We start from the raw sequence: 16,549 nt of genomic DNA, 5'->3' as shown, positions 1-16,549 counted from the left end.
GGCAAAGGGGGAGATTGTACAGGTGCACTGCAACAGCTGCCTGGGAGAGGGGTGTCACAGACCCAGCACACACCTTCCCCACTTACACAGGTACTACAACACTTTTCACTAAAAAACTTACGGAACTACATTTTGACCAAACCCCTGCGATTCCCACATACAGACACAAGCCCAGAAGAGCTACCTATATATATATATATATATATATATATATATATATATATATATACGCTTGTTGAAGGATGCTGCAGAAATCCCACAGCAGGGCCGAGGGACAGGCAGGAGCAGACTCCAGCCCTGCCAGGAGGTACGCAGACACCTGGCATTCCATGTGCCAGGTTTCACAGCTCACAGTCAAAGCAGGATGCCACTGCTCCACCGAGCCCCTGAACCCCACACCTCGGTGCTGAGCACGTGGGGCAGCCACCCAGCACACAGCACAGCTCTCCCAGGCAAGGATAGCTCCAAGTTCTCCACTCATAAGTGCTGCCCTTCCTCGAGTTCTCCCTGCAACACCTTCCAGAGGTGGCAGCTCTCCTGGCAGCTCCTCCCTGGCTGTCCCCAGCAGCAGAGCACGGGGCTGGCTGTGCCCGGTGCCAGCTGTGACAGGGGCAGGGCTGGGGCTCCAGCCCACAGCCAGGGCACCCCTTGCTCAGCAGGGCAGCCTTCCCAGGGCGGCCACACCGCACCCTGCTCTCCTCCTCCCGGTAATTCCTTTTTAATTAATCTCATCAAACGGTGTGGAGCAGGCTCCCTGCCGGAGCTCCCTGCCAGCTGCACTGCGGGGCTGGGTCCCAGCCCCCCGAGCCCTCAGGGCCAGCCCGGCAGGGAGAAGCAGGAGGGGTGGGGGCACGCTTGAATTTGAAAATATTTTATTTGAATAGTAAATAATTATACAGTTGAAACAGTTCTATCGAAGCACTCTATAAATAGCTAACAGTTAAGAAAATAATGTGTGTAGAAAAAGAGATTGCATCTAAAAGTAAGAGCTGTTGGTTGCACGGGATAAAATGGTTAAGATCATGTGTTATTCTAGGTATAAAAGTTAAAACCTTTTTAGCAGATCCCTTTAGAAAAAAAGATCTTCTAAAACGCACAGTGAAATGGCAGGCGGGGAGACAAAAAAAGCACATTAGAATATCTGCAATCAAATAATATCAATCTTCATAATTAATATAAATAAATAACGAATAAATAACATAATTACTCAAACCAACATATACAGATAGTCAACTCATGAGCTACCTTAGTAAGGGCAAAACAAACAGAAACAGAAAGTTGGCATGTCACAGTTAAGGCAGTTTCTACAGCATTTTCTGGAGACCATCAACAGCAGAGTCAAGGCATTTGTGGCTACACTAAAGGAAAGGCTCGATTCTCTCGAGCAGTTTGATCTGTTCACATCGATAAAAATCGGAGTGAAGGAACAAAATTTAAAAAAATAATTAAAAAAAAAAAAGAAAAAGAAAAAAAAAAAAAAGAAAAAAAAGAAGAGAGAGACCCCGGGAAGGTAAGTGTAAAGCCAGATTCCAGCAGGTCGCAAGCCGTATTAAAGCTAATCGTGTGGCGGCCCCGGGGGAGCGGCGTGGGGCCGGCGGGGAAGGCACGGGCGGCTCAGCAGGCGGGACGCAGCGGCACCTGGAGCAGGATGACCTGCCGGTTCTCCGAGGGGTGGCACTTGTTGATGTGCCGGGTGAGGCCGGGCGAGCTGTAGAAGGTGGCCGGGCAGTACTTGCAGGGGAAGACCTGGGCGGCGTGGAGGAGGCGCAGGTGCCGCTCCTGGCTGCTCTTGCTGGGGAAGGTCTCCCCGCAGACGGGGCAGAGGCGGCACTCGGCGGCGGGCGGCTCCTCGGCAGCGGGCTCCGGGGCGGGCGCGGGTGCCGGTGCGGGTGCCGGTGCGGATGCGGGGGCCGGGGCGGTGTGCCCCAGCAGGTGCTTGCGCAGGTAGGCTTGCCGGCGGAACCGCTTGGAGCAGCGGGGGCACTCGAAGAGCCCCTCCTCGGAGCCCGCCTCCGAGGCTCCGCCAGGGCTCGGCGTGTCCCGCTCGCTGCCGCTGCCGCCGCTCGCCTCCTTCGGCGGCTCCTCCGCCGAGCCCGGGGCCGCGGCCGGTGCCCGGCCCGCCTCGGGGCCACCCTTGGCGGCGGGCGGGCGCGGCTTGTGCCAGCGGCGGTGGGAGGCGAGGTTGGCGGGGCAGGAGAAGACCTTGTCGCACTCGGGGCAGCGGTACTCCACCCGGACGATGCGGGAGCAGCGGTGCTGCGCCAGCGCGAAGGGGTCCCCGTACTCCTCCTTGCAGAGCTGGCAGATGAACTCGCCCAGCGGGCGGGCGCAGCCGCCCCGCGCCTTGGCCGGCGCCTCCACCGGGCCCTCCTTGATGCGCAGCCCCAGCACGGGCGAGGTGGTCACCTCATCCTCGAAGGTCAGCTTGCGGATCGCCTTCGTCTTCTTGCCCGACGGGCCCTTGTGCCGCCCGGGCTCGGCCGCGCCCGGCGGGCGCTTGTTGGGCGGCGGGCGGCCCGAGGCGGGCGGCGCGGCCGGGGCGGGCGGCGCGGGGGCTCCGCCGGGGCCGGGGTGGGCGGCGGGCGGCTCGACGTGGCCGGCGGCGGCCCAGAGCTTGAGCTCGGCCGGGGCGAAGAGGAGCGGGTCCATGGTGCCGGGCACGGCCGGGGCGGGGAAGGACTCGGCCGAGACGGGTGAGCCCAGGCTGAAGCCGCGCTCCAGGTACTTGTCCCTGCTGACGGGCCGCGTGGGGCTGTACAGCGCCTGCACGGCGGCATCGGGCGTCCCGAAGGGCACGGGCGGCGGCGAGTCCCGCGGCGGGGGCGGCGGCGCGGCGGGGCAGGCGGGCGGCGGGGCGGCGCCGGCGGGGAGCGGCGGGCCGGCGGCGGCCTCGCGGCAGCAGCGCACCCGGTAGGACACGGGGGTGGGCCGCCGGCTGCGCTTCACCAGGAAGCCCCGGGGCATCTTGGCGCCGGCTCCGGGCCGGCGGCGGCCGCGGCGAAGGCTCCTCGCTCTGCCCGCGGCGCGGCCGCCGCCGCCTTTAAGCGGGTCGGGGCCATTGTTCGGGCCGGCGGCGGCGGCACCGGCCAATCAGCGGCGGCGGCGGCGGCGCGGCCGCACCTGAGCCCGGCCCGGCACACGCCCGGCCCCGCCCCCGCCCGCCCCGCGCCGCCCGCCCGGCACGCGCGGCCTTTGTGTGCCGCCCCCCGCGCCCGCACCGCCACCGGGAGCGGCACCGGGGCGCTCCCGCCCGCCTGCCAGCTGGGAACGGCACCGCGCCGCACCGCCCGCCCCGGCACTGAGCGCCGGCCGCTCCCGGCGGGCGGACCTGCGCGGGGAGCTCGGCGCAGGGGGCGGCGAAAGCGGCGCTTGTGGCGGCGGCGGCACAAGGGGGAGCGGAGATGCCCCCCGGGGGTGCTGCCCATCTGGGGTGCTGCCTATCGGCGGCAGCAGGTGCCCAACGACGGGTCTAAGCGAGCGGGAGGAATCACGAACGGGCCGTCGGCGCCCGGCCGAGCCCGGCAGCTGCGAGAGCGGAACGAGCCCGCGCTGCTGCGGGGCCGGGGCGGGAGCGCCGCAGCCCCGACCGGCGGTACCCGAACCTGTTACGCGAGGCCCGCGGTCCCCGCCGCGCTTTGGGTCCCCGCGCTCCCGCACGCCGCCGTCGGTGTCGAAGCAAACACGCCCGGAGCCCCCGAGGATGCGCCCGGCGCCGCGAGGTGCCGGTGCCGCCGGCCCGGCCGCGGCAGGTGCAGCCGCCGCGGGGCGACCCCCGGGCCGCGGCCCCGCTGCCGCGGCCCTTTGTCCGCGGCCGCGCGGGGTACGCGCGGGGGGCCCGGCGCTGTCCCGCAGGTGGCGGGGCCGCGGAGCCGCGGCGGGGCCGGGGGCGCGTGCGGGCGGCGCCCCCCCCGCGGGGCCCTTTGTGGGGGGCGCGGGGCACGCGGGCGGCACGCGAGCGAGCGGGGCCCCCCCGCGCGCGCCTTTGTGCGCGGCATTAGCATAAAGCTGCGCGACCCTCCCGCACAAAGGGAGGGGGCGGGGGGCGCCGGGGGCCGCCGCTCCCCCGGACACCCTCCCTGCGAGCCTGGCCAGGCGGCGGGGGGGTCGTGGGGCCGCCCCGCCCGCCCGGTGGGACAGGCGTGCGGCGGGGCGGGGCGGGCGGGCGGCCCGCGGAGCATTAGCATACAGCTGCGGGCCCGCGGGCACGCGCCGCCGCCCCCCCGCCGCGCCGGCATACCGAGAGCCCCTTCCCCGGCGGGGCTGCACACCGAGAGCCCCTTCCCCGGCGGGGCTGCACACCCAGAGCCCCGTCACCACTGGGGCTGCACACCGAGAGCCCCCTCGCCTACACGGCTGCACACCGAGAGCCCCGTCGCTACTGGGGCTGCACACCGAGAGCCCCGTCACCACTGGGGCTGCACACCGAGAGCCCCGTCGCTACTGGGGCTGCACACCGAGAGCCGTGCCCCGCACACCGACCCCCGTTCCCCCGCCGTCTCTCACCTGCCGCGGGCCGGGTCCGCAGGGGTCCGTAGGTGTCGGTCGGGGCGTACATGGGCAGGTGGGCGCGGTGGCGGCGCAGGAAGCGCAGGATGGGCTCCCGCAGGGCGGGCGGGCCGGGGCTGTGCTCGGCGGCGGGGGACTGCACGGGCACCTGCAACACAGAGCCGTCAGAGGCCGAACCGGACTCGGGGCACACACCGGGGATGCGGCGGGGACCAAAAACGTGTCGGGGCCGGGACGCAGTGGGCACTGAGCACGGAGTGGGGCTCGCACTGGTGGCACCGAGTGCACCCTGGGGCCGGTGGTGCTCGGCTGTTTGTTCATCCCTCCCTCCCAAGTGACACGATGCAGATGTAAGGGTTGTGTGGAACCGAACCTGCGCGGAGTCCCCGGCTGTCCCGGACATAGACTGTCCGACGGGTTTAGCCAAAGGAATTCCCTACCCCGTGCCCAATTTACTGTGGCTTTTAACCCAGTCTGCAGCCTCAGCTGCGGCCGGAGAAGCTGGACATTATTCCTGACGGAGGACAAGCGCCTGTTCCGGAAGGTCTGGCGCGGCACGTGTGCCCTCGGCGTGCGGCAGCATCCGACAGCTGATGGAGGTGCAGACCCCGGCCCTGCCATCTGCCTGTTTGCATCGCCGGAGCCGCGCACGGCGGCACAAACACACGGCTGTGATCCCCCAGGGGTAAACACGCCCTGCGCCAGAGGCCCCGCGAGAGCCCCGCGCAGCGAGGGCGGCCTTGGTGACGGTGTCGACACAGGCTGAACGCAGTCCCCGGCCCCGCAGCAACTGGCTTTTCTATGCAGTTATTGCTTCTACCAGCAAACGTTTCTGTAAACGTTACCCCTATTGCATGACACTGATTTCCAGTTTCTCTGGAAACTGTAACCAGAAATGTCTTGAGTCCTGTGCACTTAAGTTCACAGTTCTTAAACATCTCTTTCAAAGGGGTGTTTTTCCCTCATTTTTACATTTCATCAGTAATTTTTCTGTGTGCTAAAGTGAACTGGAATATGAGCAACAGGAAGCAAAGACAGTCTCTTACTCCATATAGAAATACAGCCAGTCCTAAGGCATTTAAAAGAGATTCCATAAGCACAGGGTACCTAATCTGTATCTGGCAACGTGCCCAGAAGGAACACCCAATGAAAACACATATATGTGATATCTAGTAAATATAGGTTAAATTACCATAAAAAAATCCAAATAAAAATCCAACCCCCCTAATTTGCATTCAGATGCAGATACCATCACCTTACATCCATGTGAGCAATCCTGACTCACAGAGCTGCTTCCAGTCTGTGCAGGGGGACTGTGTGTGTCAGGACTGCTACCACAAGGACACGGTAAGGCGAGTGAATCCTTAATTTGTAGGGCACCAATTCCCCTCTCTCTGAAGTTGTTCACACTTAGAGCATGCAAAATGCAACTGAATGATGGCAAAAAACCCCACTTCACATCAGGCCCCCCATTCTGCACAGAACCTCATTTTGTTTTCTTTTATAGATGTCTTTCAAGAGAATCTAAATTAAACCGCACCAAGGCACTTTCTGGGTCAGGACAACAGGAAGCAAATTGCCTGGAGCCGTTGTGGGAGGAGGCAGAGCCGAGCTGCGTGTGGCTGCAGCTGGGACACGGCAGCAGGGGCACGGCGGTTTGGGTGAGCCACGGGCCCCACAGCCTGCCTTCCTCCCACCACTCTGCCTCCATCAACACTCGGTTCTGTTCCTTTTCTGCACAGTTAAAAATTGTGAGCACGTACTTAAACCCCACGGCTGCCGCCCGGGACCGTGCGGGGTTAAACAAAGGCAAAGGCAGCTCGAGCAGGGGAGGGTAGGCTGGTCCCAGGTAGTGAGGTGGAGGCATAGAGATGAGAACTCAAATTCTGTTTGGGATCAGCCAGAAAGTTCCTGAGGGGTGGGGGAGGCAGCTCCGGGGGCTGTTGGACACCTGCCATTAACAGCCATAGAGTGCAGTGGCTTTGCAGTTTGGGCAGGCAAAGTTACAGGTTGCTGAGGCTTTGTGCCTCTGTCTATGGTGCTAATGCCAAAGCTATGAACAGCATTAGCAAACGTTTCAATTGCACCTGTATTCAGGACATCTACACACTACTGAAAAAGCCAGTTGCTTTCACTCTGGGTTACAACGAAAAACCTACCCACGGGCTCAGCTGAAGCGGGTGTAGGATGGGCTGTAGTGAGTTCCTGTTAGGGAACACTACTAAACCCAAGGGGACAGCTAGACAAGCCAGCCTCCACATGCTGCTGTGTAGTTGTACTAAATTGCAGGTATAATGCAAAAATGCTGTGAAGGAAAACAAAGTGACTTCAAGTTCTACTGGCAGATTTGAGAATATGCCCAAACAACAAAACTGAACCATGTGCTGTACTTGGTGACCCCCCTCCGTGAGGTACACGGTCTGCTCAGGCTTCCCAGAGGAGAGAGCTAAACAGAAACATAAAGCTTCAGGAGAAAGACGGGAGAAGAAACCGAAGTGAACAACACTAACAAATTGCCTAAATAATAAAATGCACTCGGCGGTCGTTTTTCTTACCTGTTCCGACATCAGGATTTGGCGCAGCTCCTTCTGGAGATCAATAAACCGATCGTGATAGATGGCCATGGACCAAGGTTCCCTGAAGTAGCTGGGGAAAAAAGAAGAAATTTAGTTATCTTGTGAACCTCTCATTAACCACTAATAAAGTATTTACCTGCTTTTTTGCCTTTATAAATTACAGTTCTGGACCCATCATGATCGTTTGTTCATAAAACGCCTCCTGTAACAGCATGGTCAATCAATTCTTTTAATGGATGTTCCTGATGTACAGCCAGCTTCAGTAATTACATTTAAAGTGGCTTAATTCAGAGCTGTGGCAAGACCCAGTGAAGAATCCTGATTTTATCAGAATTTAAAAGCCTGAAGACCTGTAAAGAACGGTGTCTCCATTATCTGTCCTCATTTGAGAAAAGCAGATTGCAGGATTAACTGAACTGCTGCATAAACAAATTAAATTTGTGTAGACAATGACACAAATGTTGTTCATCATTAAGGTTTCTGGATTAATAAAAGCCAGAAAAACAGGCCACCACAGCGCTGCAATATGTTCTTTGCACTACTGTGATGAAGCTAAATTGAACGGATTCTAGGAGGAAGCTCTTGTAACTTTTTCTTTCAGTGACAGCATTTACGAGAGCATTCTTCCATGAAAAAGGAGGAAAAGGATGGAGAGGACATGGCTCCATGCAGAACCGCATGGCTGTAAATATAACCAGAGGCAGCCAGATTACAAAGCTGTGATTTATTTCCCTTTATAACGAAAGATAATTTTGACGCGTGTGCAATTCTTGTTAATGCTCGCTGCAGTCAGGAGGTGCCCCACGCTCATCCCTGTAATGACCAAACAGATGTCACCAGGGTCACCCAGGAAGTTGGGAGAGGACATTTGCAAGCCTGTGCCCAACACTTGTGCCTCTGGAATGGCAGCAGGGCCCTGGCACTGCCCCAGGAGCACACAAATGCTCTTGTCTGGCCCAGCTGTGTGGTCTCTAAAAGAACATCTGGATAAGGCAACTTAAACAGTGCTACACGAGTTCAGTAATTCTATCTACAGAGAACTAACGTGCAGTTCCCTCTGCGGATTTCATTTCCTCCCCATCCAGGGGCAGGATTTTCCCCTCCTGCTCTGAACTACACCTCAGCTCTCCTGTGCCATTAACAAGGCTCTGTGTGTCTGGCACAGCTTGGCTGGGTTTCCACGTGCTCGGCCCCTCTCTGTCCCTGCACCCTGTTCCTCTCTGTGTGCCAGGCTGGCCGGGGCTGCCCTCGGAATCTGCAGCAGGGCTCTCTCCCACAGGCATTTTCACACTATAAATATTTACGGACACTATTCCAAACACAAGTGCTGCCCAGCCCAGGAGTTACCACTGGCTCATTCGGATATGCAGGTTAGAAAGGATGAGCTCAGCTTTACAGATCTTTATTTCAGTGACTGCACACCTGAAATGTGTGCAGAGACCTAGACAAGAACGCAATATCCCTCAAATATTTAAACCCCCTTTAATTTCAGAAGAAAACCCCCACCCAACACAAACCTTTAACTCACTGTTGATATCAGATAGCAAAGAGAAAGGGGAGTATTATACAAGAATACATTAAGGTAATTAAACACACTATTTTTACTGATATGCCCTGCTAAAAGCCACGTTCCACTAGCCAAATGTTTTGTCTTCAAGCTGGTATCTTAATTTTAATTGTAACTCTGAGGAGGTGATTTCCTCTTTCAACTGAGACATATCTTCCAACTGCCTTACCTCAGTTAAGGTGCTCACCTGTCTCACTGAGGTGTTGCATTAAATGCTTTTTATTAATGTTTCAGGCGTGCTGTGTATTCCTGCTACCATTACCAGTTCCATTCGTAACCATGAGTTTAACTGTTCCTGTCAATATTCACAGATTTGGAGCTCAAAACCTGAAATTCATTGCTCAGTTTGGAATATTTAATGCACATAAAATGCCCTTTTTTAGGGAACAGAGAATGCCTTGTCCATGTTTTCTAGACAGGCTGCCAGAAGGAGCTCCCAGTACCCAACATTTACTCCCATCTCCCTTCATTTCCCTTAACCTGAAGAACTGTACCCTCCAAGAGCAATTTGGAGATTCACCTCACAGAAACAATTTGCTTTCTTTGCCGGCTCTGCGCTTTCATCTATTTATCTTTTCAGTTCGAATCACCTTTCTCAGGGGGCACATGGTGTTTTTGAGAGAGCAGCTCCACATATGGCTGCTAAAAGGAAGTTTAATAATGAAAACACCCATTTGAATCCAAACCAACAAGTTGACTTTCATTCTGAATTTTATTACCACTTCAGCAGCAGTCCCTCAGGGCGAGCTGGGGAAGGCTCTGAAGTATAATGCTCTTCAGTGTGCGAGATGGAGCTGGCAGGCTCCCAACAGGGGCTCAGAGGCTCCTCCGCTGCCTGAGAACGGCATCTGCCACATGTGTTTGCACCCTTCAGTCTTTCATAACCTGCCAGAGCGATCAGGCTAAACGTGTCCAAGATGACACTGGTGCCAGGGGCAGAACGGGTGTGCAAACGTGGTCCCCTCCGAGCAGGAGCCCTGCTGGAAGCCTTGCCAGCGACGGCAGCGATGGCAGGAAGGCGGCTCTGACAGAGAGGGATGGAACTGGGTCCTCCAGAGGACAATGAGCGACATCCTTCTCGTTGCTAAGGAGCTGGTCTTGCCTCTCATTGACAAACAATATTTAAAGTCTGGTCTGCCTCACTGGTGAGGTGTAGCCTACATTAGATGAGAGGCAAGGAGGAAGGAAATATTTTGTGGTGTCCTGTAAAAAAGGCATAGAATCCTTCCCCTTGCAAAAGATATAAATAAAGTAGACAGAGCTGGGCACTGCTGGCAAGCAAAAATGGGTGTGTGTGCATGTGGCTGTCCATCCAAGAGCTGCCTATAGTTACTCTCCCTGTCATTTGCAGGAACACACCACATTTGTAGAAGAAGCCACTCCTGTGGAAGCTGGTTCTACATCCTGGCAGCGAGGACCTGACACTGCCCCGCTGACTGTCAGCTTTGCTGGCACAGGATATACCACCAGCAGCAAGGTGCAAAGCCAGAAAGTCTCAAAAACTGAAGGAAAAACCTCCAGAATAACACACTTGGTTTGTACAGGAACAAAACAAAAAGCAAGGTATAAAGTACAAAAAGAAGATCAGTAATTGCAGTTATTTTAAAATAATTTACAACCCTGTGACAGGGAAGGCCTGGCAGAGGAAGAGGACCAGCTCTGTGAGAGAGCTGCTCAGCTCTGGGCTGACACTGACCCCTGAGCAGGGGCACACGCTGCTGCTTCTCCCTGCAGTGAGACCAGGATGAGGTGGCATTTTCCAAGACTCAAAGGGCAGGTGGCACCTTGTGATGGTGCCTTTGAAAAATCCCTCTGCAGACTGGTGCGTCCTTGATTACATATGTGGAGGATGCTGTGCCTCTGGCTGTTCTTCTGCTACTCAGAGCTTTTATGGAAACAACAAACCCAAATTCAACTCCTCACATCCCTGCTACCCCCCCTCTTCCAACACACATACACTCAGGGCAAGTTCAGAGACTCAGACAGCCCATGAAGTGGGTTGGATCTGTTTGCAACCCTCATTTAATGTCCCTAAACAATCCTTAATGCAGATCTCTTGAAATCCCATTTGTTTCCTCCCAAAGCTGGCCACGAGGCACCAGTGCCCTGCCCTCCATGCCCTTACGCCCAGTGTCTGTCTGGTCAGTGCAGTGCCCTCAGCACACATGGCTTTTTAGTAGCCAATATAAGCAGAGTCATTGATCAATTTAAGCTCCTGTTAATCTGTAAGGAGTGGAGAGTCTCCTTTCCTCTCTGGAGCTTCCAACATTTTGTACAACATGGGGAATTTTCAAGCTAGATGTCCATTTTCTTGGGCTTAAATTTCTTTTTTTGAGAGAAAATGTAATGCTCAAAATGCAGAGTTCTCCAGGCTGTACCAGTTACATCTGGAAGATATTGTCCATTCTCAAATCCTCAGACCTCAGGACACACAAAGTTATTCCCTAGCACATTTGGGTCCCTTAATCTTAAATGGCTTTGGTGGATTATGGAAGCAGTCCCTCGGTGGTGCCCTTGGCACACGATGGCAAAAGCTCCCCGGTGCAGGGCCCATCAGGCAGAGAAGCTGCTGCTACACAGACCCCAGGAACCAACCCAGGAGGACAAGCACAGAGGAAATGGAAGCTGTTCACCTGACACAGGCTCAAGTGGAACACAATTATGCCAGGAGTGCCTACACAGAGCAGGGAATTCCACTTCCCAGGAGCAGGGAGAGTAGAGGGATGGGATGCAGCACAGTTTTAACTTCCAGGTCATATTGACAATACTTCCCAACCACAGCTTGCAGATCAGCAGAAGTCTTTTCTCCAACACAAGCACCTAAGATGCATTGTTTTGGAGACAACATATGGATGTTTTTGAGACTCTTAATTACAACGATACGGTGATTCCAGTAAAAGGTACAGAATATTTCCAGATATATTTTGGATAGCCAGACCAGGAATCATCAAGTATTAGTTTAAGGAAAATATAAATAAAAGCATTGAGCATTTCCTGCCAATATCATCTGACCAATAATTTTGAAAGACAGCTTTACGTAGGTTTACATAGGTAAAAAGCAGGACCAATTTGTGTAAAATCCCCTAGAGCACCACCTGAGAGTATTGTTCTTCAGCACAAAGGGCATAACATGTCCCCTGGCCTGCAACTTCCTAATGTTTGCCTACAACTGCTGAACAGCCAAGCAGGTGTTGAACCAACAGCCCTGGTTGTAGCAAGAAGGACCTTCAGCTCTTTGCTCTGCAGTTCTGCTCCCTGAACACCTGTTTGCCCAGGTGCTTTACTCACTCCTGTTAAACAGCCTTATGGACAACAAATCTGTGACTGACTCCACTGGGCAGTTTCACAAAGTGAATCTGCCCAGGAATTCACAGGCTTGAAGGAAATCCTGGAAACAAAGCCTGTGCTTCTTTACCACTTTGCACAGAACCCACAGCGTCTTCTCTTTGGAAGATGACTGGGTTAGAAGCTGTGATTCACAACCCCCTCTTTTCTGGAGCTGCAATGGCAAACCAGAGTGCAGGGCAGGCAACTGCTCTCGCAATTCTTGCTCCAGAAAAATGGCCATGGAATGCAGACCTTGCTGAGGACAATCCTGCTCCCCTGGCACAGCCCCTGAGCAACCTGGGGCTGCTGCAGGGACCTGCTGACGTCAGGGGGTGACACTGCATCACTTGCCAGCACCTTCCCTTCACCAGCGCTGGTGAGCCATCCCAACTGATAAACCAGTGCTGTTTGCTGCCTTTTAATATCCTGGCAATGTTACATTAGAGTACCCAGAGGCAGATCCTGGCACTGAGATGCTGCAGCCCTTTCCTGTTCTAAGTGTCCTCAGGAGAGACTCTCCGTTATTTCAGCACCAGCCTTTGGTAAAGTTTAGGTTATTCACCAGATCATAGCAGTTATGGTGTAGGTGATTCCCACTGAACTGCTCTTTAAACTTTCTAAACTCTGTGCTCTTTAAAGCTGACACAGAAGCATTGCTGTCTGCACTCTCCCTGAGCACTTTGTGACTGACCCTGACATCAGGCTTACTGCACTTTCTCACATAGTACTATTCCACCTGTAATGCATTATGGAAAACAATTAAAAGGAAATTAAACCTGACGTACAGAATCATCAGATAGGCTGTGTGCAGCAGTATGATTGCTTTTCTGCAACTGTTTATGGATTCAGAGTTTAATCATTCATAATGGTTTGCATAATTGCTAGGATGAATCAGCAAGGTTTGACTGCAAATTAATGTGGTAGTGTTCAGCTGATGAGCTTTCACTTACTAATTTGGCCGTGGGGTTTCTTAGTAACATGGCCTTTCATCAGCAAGTTAGCTGCTCCTTTAGAACTCCATTAATATCTGTCTCCAGCCATTGGTATTGATTGGGTCTGTGAGTACAGCTGTACCAGGGCACGGTGGGGTTAGTGGTTAATTCGGGAGCGAGAAAGCCGGCGGTGCTTTGATATGGTCTTCTTTCCAGTCCTGTCTCTCTCTTCCTAAAAAGCACATGCATTCCCCTCTAATTAGGCTGCAGAGTGTACAGAGCAGCACTAGTCTCTCTCAGCCATGCTCACTACCTGCCACAGTTCCTTTCCAGTCTTTTTCATCCCTGCAGAAAAACATCTCACCGTCTGCACCATGAACAGAAGCCTAAGGTGGAATGCCTTAAATGTAAGCCCAGTGTGCTAATGGTGTGGGATCCAGCAGACTCCAGACAGCAGCAGGGCATTCTAATGTTTCTCTTAATGAACAAGCACTCCTCATTTTGGAAAGTCTGGGTTAAAACCAGCTTTTCTATGCAGCATGCATTTCATGTTTAAATAATCACTGATTATCCAGCCTATAAGTAACAGATTTATCTCTTTACCTAGTCCTTTTAACAATAATGACAAAAACATCAAATTATGTTCTTTTTCTTGATTTATTTGTTATACTGTGAGATTTATTAGCATTGGGTCAATAAACAGTCAGTCCAGTGTGGAGTTTCTGCTTACAGTCTCATTGAATGACACTGCTTAATAAATCACCTTCGGCCTAATGTAAGCAGCATCAGGATGCGAGAATTGAACTTCAGTGGAAAAAGCTAAATGGTTACTTCAAAAGAAGTGAATACCGTTGATGAAGCTCAAAATGTTTTTGAGCATTTAGCTTGTACAGCCAATATGCAAAACACAACACAAGAGTCAGGGTTTGAGGAGAGCAGCCAAGGAAACATCCAGTGCTGTTATCCAGGCCCCAGGATGCAAAGGGAGGTAAGTGCAGGGACTAAAAGCACATGTCTCTTAAGAACTAAACCTACACACGGGACAAGCAGAACAAGCAGAGCCCTCAGAACCCTGTTTCAGGTGTTGCTCACACTGCCTGGGTCACTCAGCACTCTCAGTCCAGCAGCTGCTTCACCCAGGGTTAAATCCCAGCAGGATGCTGCTGACCAGCCAACAGCATCACCCGGAGAGCAAGCTCGGTGCACAGCTATGGCAGGAAACAGGAGAAGGGGAGGGCTGAGCAACACAGCCTTTCAGAGGGCACCTTTCAGAAAGCCACTGGCACGATGGCACCTCTGACAGGACCCTTCTTCACCTTCCCTCCTGTGCCACCCTCACTGCCCTGTGCCGGGTGGACCCTCACCTCAGCATCACTGTCACTGCCACATGGCTGAGATGTAACCATCATCTTCTGTAGGTCATAGCTGACAACAAGCTCATTAATACAGCATTACAAACTCCTAAGTAAAAGCCACTCACACCTCATTTGTGAAATAAGCTCCTTAAGTATTTTAGAAACTAGTGGGTCAGATTTTTATGCATTACGTAAGATTTGCTTTTTGTTAATGCCAGATGAAGCCTACATGAACCACTTCTACCTCACATTAAAGGCATGATGCCAGTGAGCATCCATTTGGTTGCCAAGTATCATGAGACCCCTCTAATTATCTGTTTTGTACTTAAGATGCAGCAGAGGGAGATTCCACTGCTCTGTGGACACGTTCCATAACTTGGCAACTGCCTTGCAGCTGCCTTTGCCGTGGGAGAACACAAAAGGGGGTCACTGGCTGGTTACCTCCTCCTCTGAGAAGCAGTGTGGAGGACTGATGACCAGTAACAAATCTGCAAGCTTAAAAAGAAAAAAAATGTTTCAGACTTCTCACCCCTCTTTTATCTGCTGCTAGGGCAATGGAAACAATCCAAAGGCTTTCCAGTCAGTGAGGGAGGGAAGGATCATGGCATACAGTGCTAAACTTCAGATTAAACTACTGGAATTTGCTTTCTTTTTCCTTCAGGAGAAGTCTTCCCTGTGAGAAACAGCCTTGTTCTTGGGGCCTCAAATTCCAGTTCAGCCTTTTTGAGATACAGGCGGATGGGAAATAAATAAAAATTACAGAAACTCCTTCTGAAGTGGATTCCAAATCTAGGGAGTAATGCTGCTCATCTCACAGGTGAGAAAAGGTTTGTATACAAAAATCCTCAGGTTTTGGATACTGTGCCTTTGGTTCCTATGGTTTTTCCTGCCCTGGCATGGCATAACTGCACTGTAAGGCCTCTCTGCTCAGGACCATACTGGCTGCAGGCCCAGGTGGAGGGAGAACACCCACTGCCTGGCACGAGGCACACGGAAGGGAGACCATCACTAGGACAATGGGGCCTTTTTCTTGTAGCCCAAGGACACATGAAGATGAGACTTTTCTGGTCAGTAAATACTGCCTGTCCAAGGCCCTGCAACCTGCCCAGCAGACCTTGGCATCCTGTAAACATCCAGAGGGATGCAGTGCATCCCACTGTAGGGCAGTTGGAAGAGACAGCTGTCTGACCACACGTGGTCATCTTCTGGCTCCACAGCCCATTTCCTCAGCTCTTGTTTGCACAGGTAGAAACAAAAGCGTGGCCCCTTAAACCCAGGTCTAGCCAAGTGCTGAACTGAGCCACCCCCAGGTGCCTCTGAATGATGCTGGAACACCTGACACCTGTGAGAATCAGGCCCAAATACAGCTGCAGAAGCTCAGCCACAGGCAATTATTTTTGAGAGAGACCAATACCTGTTGTTACTATATTAATTAATGTCTGTACCACTGGGATCACAGCTAAGGCCTTCTGAGGAGCAGTTATATCAACTGTGCAGTTGAGAGCTGCACCAGGACCTCCTTTAAAAACGTCCACAGTGCCTGTGCTGAAGGAGGAGAAAGGAAAAGAAAATTTAAAACTATTTTGACCCATGAGATACAGTGTTGGCTGGTTTAACTATGAGAGCTGGAAGCATTGTTTCCATGAAAAAAAAAAAAAATCAATTCCAAAGCATTTGAGGCTTTTGATGAGCTGTGAACACAGTGTAACAGAGTGGGAGTGTCTGACCCACAAAAGCTTACACTGGCCCATGTGCAGCCCAGGGACAGCTGATTCCATGCTAGTTTTTCCTGATCCTGCTTGTGAGGCTGAGACATGCATGAACCTAAAGTCTGAAAGGGCAGCAGGTGGAACACACACATCAGTCACAGTGTGACTGGGGGCACATCTGGCATATCCAGGGGGCTATGGTTTCCTTTCCCCCCGTGAAACTGGGCTGGGGTAGCAGGACCAGTGGAGCCCTGGGTGCTGTGTGTCCACTGCCCTGCTTCACCTCCTCCAGAGCCCAGGGACTGAGGGGAGGAGGCAGAGCAGTGACCAATCTTTCCTCTGGTTGTGGGTCAAGTCCTGCAGCTTTTATTGCCATTACAGGCATACCAAAATCAACGGAACTTTTCTGCAGACCAAAGGAAATGTTATTTCTCTCATTATTGCCGTTAGCCCTGGCTCCAGGCACACAGCCAGAAGGGGAGACTTTGTCAGGTTTGCTGGATCTCCAGGGCCTGTTGTTAATGCTAATTTGAGAATGGCACTGGCACAGTCTGGTCAGGAAATCCAGTACCAGGGG

General features: G+C 53.5%; 2 protein-coding genes across 7 annotated transcripts in view; both read right to left on the bottom strand.

The window, feature by feature from the left end:
* Window positions 1–16,549, bottom strand: part of CFAP61 (cilia and flagella associated protein 61) — a 96,198-nt gene that overhangs the window by 3,047 nt on the left and 76,602 nt on the right. For 2 of the 6 annotated variants that reach the window (XM_064650899.1, XM_064650900.1), the window contains one exon: window positions 6,466–7,152. In XM_064650899.1, the coding sequence (XP_064506969.1) occupies window positions 6,648–7,152 (505 nt within the window). In that variant the 3' untranslated portion in view covers window positions 6,466–6,647. Of the gene's footprint in view, window positions 1–4,503; window positions 4,655–6,463; window positions 7,153–16,549 lie in introns of those variants that run through there. The other 4 variants (XM_064650903.1, XM_064650902.1, XM_064650901.1 and 1 more) reach the window with 4 other exon arrangements.
* Window positions 856–3,616, bottom strand: INSM1 (INSM transcriptional repressor 1). Its single transcript, XM_064650920.1, is given in 2 exon segments — window positions 856–3,002; window positions 3,005–3,616. Coding segments are annotated over 2 exon segments (1,809 nt in total). The 5' UTR covers window positions 3,426–3,616; the 3' UTR covers window positions 856–1,614.

The sequence above is a fragment of the Pseudopipra pipra genome, chromosome 3 (genome assembly GCF_036250125.1).
Source record: "Pseudopipra pipra isolate bDixPip1 chromosome 3, bDixPip1.hap1, whole genome shotgun sequence".
Taxonomy (NCBI): Eukaryota; Metazoa; Chordata; class Aves; order Passeriformes; family Pipridae; genus Pseudopipra; species Pseudopipra pipra.
The sequence above is the reverse complement of the archived record's forward strand: the minus strand, read 5'-3'. Positions and strand labels throughout refer to the sequence as shown.